Source organism: Zychaea mexicana, assembly GCF_025766255.1.
Source record: "Zychaea mexicana strain RSA 1403 chromosome Unknown BDB00scaffold_172, whole genome shotgun sequence".
Classification (NCBI taxonomy): Eukaryota; Fungi; Mucoromycota; class Mucoromycetes; order Mucorales; family Lichtheimiaceae; genus Zychaea; species Zychaea mexicana.
The window spans coordinates 1-2,739 of NW_026516835.1; the positions used below are offsets into that span (position 1 = coordinate 1).

The 2,739-nt window shown below is 41.5% G+C and overlaps 1 protein-coding gene across 1 annotated transcript; it reads left to right on the forward strand.

Moving 5' to 3' along the window:
- Positions 1-337: 337 nt before the first annotated feature.
- On the forward strand, positions 338-736 carry BDB00DRAFT_879370 (uncharacterized protein; the record flags this gene model as incomplete). Its single annotated transcript, XM_053127860.1, has 1 exon — positions 338-736. The coding sequence occupies one exon, from the start codon at positions 338-340 to the stop codon at positions 734-736; it is 399 nt and encodes a 132-aa protein (XP_052972953.1).
- Positions 737-2,739: the final 2,003 nt, after the last annotated feature.

Below are 2,739 nucleotides of genomic sequence, written 5' to 3' on the forward strand. Positions count from 1 at the left end.
TCCATGCAACTTTAACTTTAGATCGTTGTCATAGATTTTTGCTTTGTGAATTTTCAATCTTAGATCGTTGTCATGGACTTTTGCTTTGTGAAATTTCAATCAAGTGCTCCGTACAACCTTGCATTAGACATCTGAGTGATGAGCTTTTACTCTAAGCAAGTGTTCCATACGACTTTGCTTTTATCCGGTATTTGTTGAGTAATTGTTCCATAAAACCTTACATTATGCATCATCTTAGTGAACTTTTATTTAGCATTTTTTGAGCAAGTGTTCTGTCTGAAAAGTATTTAAGCAGTGAGCTATAGGTGAATTGATTGTTTATCGCTCCCAACATAAAATGTCTGAATTAATCGAATACGAAGATATTGTCATGGAAGAAAACATCTACAACGATGCACTGCCATTTGCCGAGTTCGAAGAAGACACTCCATCACCATCATCATCATCATTGTCGCCACCATCATCCGAGCGAAGAAGAAGGGCACCCCGCAAATACACCCAAGAAGATGTTGTGGCGGTTCTCAAAGCCTATTTCTACGAAGGACGTAGTGCTGAAGAAGCTGGCGCGACCGTCGGGATGCCGAAGTCAACGGCAGCAAAGTTGATTCGCACTTACCGACCACGGATGCCAGCTCCACCCCCAAGGCCCCGCCATCGTGCCCGTCCAGCACAAGCGCAGCCAAGTATAATTACGAAAATTAGTGAGGATGTTCTGGCATCTGCTTTGCAACAATAGTTTTTTTTAATAAATTTTTTTTCTTGTTGCTGGTTTAATTCAAATGACTTGTTTATTTAATAATGATATAATATTTCTTGTAACATGGTTGGGTATTGGTAAACGGGAAGGAGTATTGTTGGATGATGGATAAACGACATTTGGATGTCCGTGCGTTATTGACATTCCTTTCTACATTTTACTATGCAGATAATTGCTCAGATTAGAGAACAACTGGTAACATCTTCTTTTCTATAGGCTTATCCACAATTATTTTCCTAAACTTTCATATCCCCTCCAGCAACACATACATGAGAATAAATCGCAACTGATCAGCAGAATAAAAAAGATTGAGGTGTTCCGTGTAACATAACTTGCACATTACGCAGAAAAAGATTGAGGTGTTCCGTGTAACCTAACTTGCACATTACGCAGAAAAAGATTGAGGTGTTCCATGTAACCTAACTTGCACATTATGCAAAAACTTGATGATGGATGCATAGGGATAAAATGTATATATAAAGCCAACGTAGTTTATCCACTAAAACTCATCCTCACATTTTCATTTGATTTTTCTAGTTACCTATTATCATGCTACCTATTAAAAGTTTACTACTACCTTACACTACCGATGTTGATGTGTACGAAGACGAGATGGAAGTCGATGATATATATCAAATTGTATCCAACGAGTGCAGTGATTTTACCGGTGGTGTGCAATCCCTCGTATCAATGACCAAGATAAAAAATACGTTGCAGGTACTATTTTTTTGTTATTAACTACTCGTCGATAACTTTATGATATTTAATGGGTATTTCAAACTTTTACTAACTAAAAATTGATAATTCAGCAGAGAACTTCTACTTCCAAGGTAACAGATACTCCAGCGTCTACTTCGACTGTTACCGCAGCCACTCAAGATCGAACAGAACCAGCGAAAAAAGGAAGAGGAAGGCCTCGCAAAAATCCTCAACAAGAAACCATTGTTCCAAAAAGTATGCTACCCAATATTATTAAACCTTACCAAGACCATTAAACTTCCAGTTGTGTTTGATATCTAACATAACAATTCTAATATTTTTTAGGGGCTCATCGAGTGTATCGAGATCCAGAGATTATTCAACTGATCGACAGGATTCAAAACGTCACCTTAAACGCTGCAGAGGCTGGGCGCGACCTTTTGATCCCGGAACGAACTGCACAACGATACTGGAAACGATTTGTTGAAGGCGAACCATACCTACCAAGTACGATGGGCAAATCACCTGGTCCTCCACCAACCTTGGCACCCGAACACACGGCATTTCTCCAGGTGTATTACGATACCAAGTCAGATGCGACCCTAAAAGAAGCACAACAATCGCTTGTTGATCGATTCGGCATCAGCATCACCCAAAGTGGCCTCCAAAAGCACCTTGTCAACAAATGCGGGCTTACCTTAAAGAAGTTGGAACGGATCTCCGAGTACCGCAACTCCGATGAAACGATCGCTTCCCGGATCAACTGGGCATACGCATTTGAAGCCAGTGGCATTGATTACTACAAATGCGTCTTTATTATGAGGCTGGCTTCAACATGCACATCAAGCGTAACTTTGGTCGATCAAGACGAGGTGAGCCCGCCAAGGCCTTGGTTTCTAAGTCGCGTGGGGTGAATATTACGATCTTGGGTGCCATCACTGGTGAAGGTGTAGTCAACTTGAGTCTCCGGAGACCTCAAGTGGTTGTCGCTTCCAAGAAAGCAAGACACATGACGGTGAAGAAAAGGTGGTGGGCAAAATCGGCACTCGGGCGGAGCATTTTATCGAATTTTTGGAAGTGATGATGAAGGTGCTCACTGAAAATGGTATGGGTGGAAGGACCTTGGTATTGGATAATGCCGCTATCCACAAGACTGATGAAGTTCGGGATGCCATTGACAAGCAAGGATTCGAGATCCTCTTTCTCCCGCCCTACAGCCCATTCCTCAATCCAATTGAGGAATTTTGGTCAAAGCTCAAGGCAGGTGTCAAACGCCATTTACT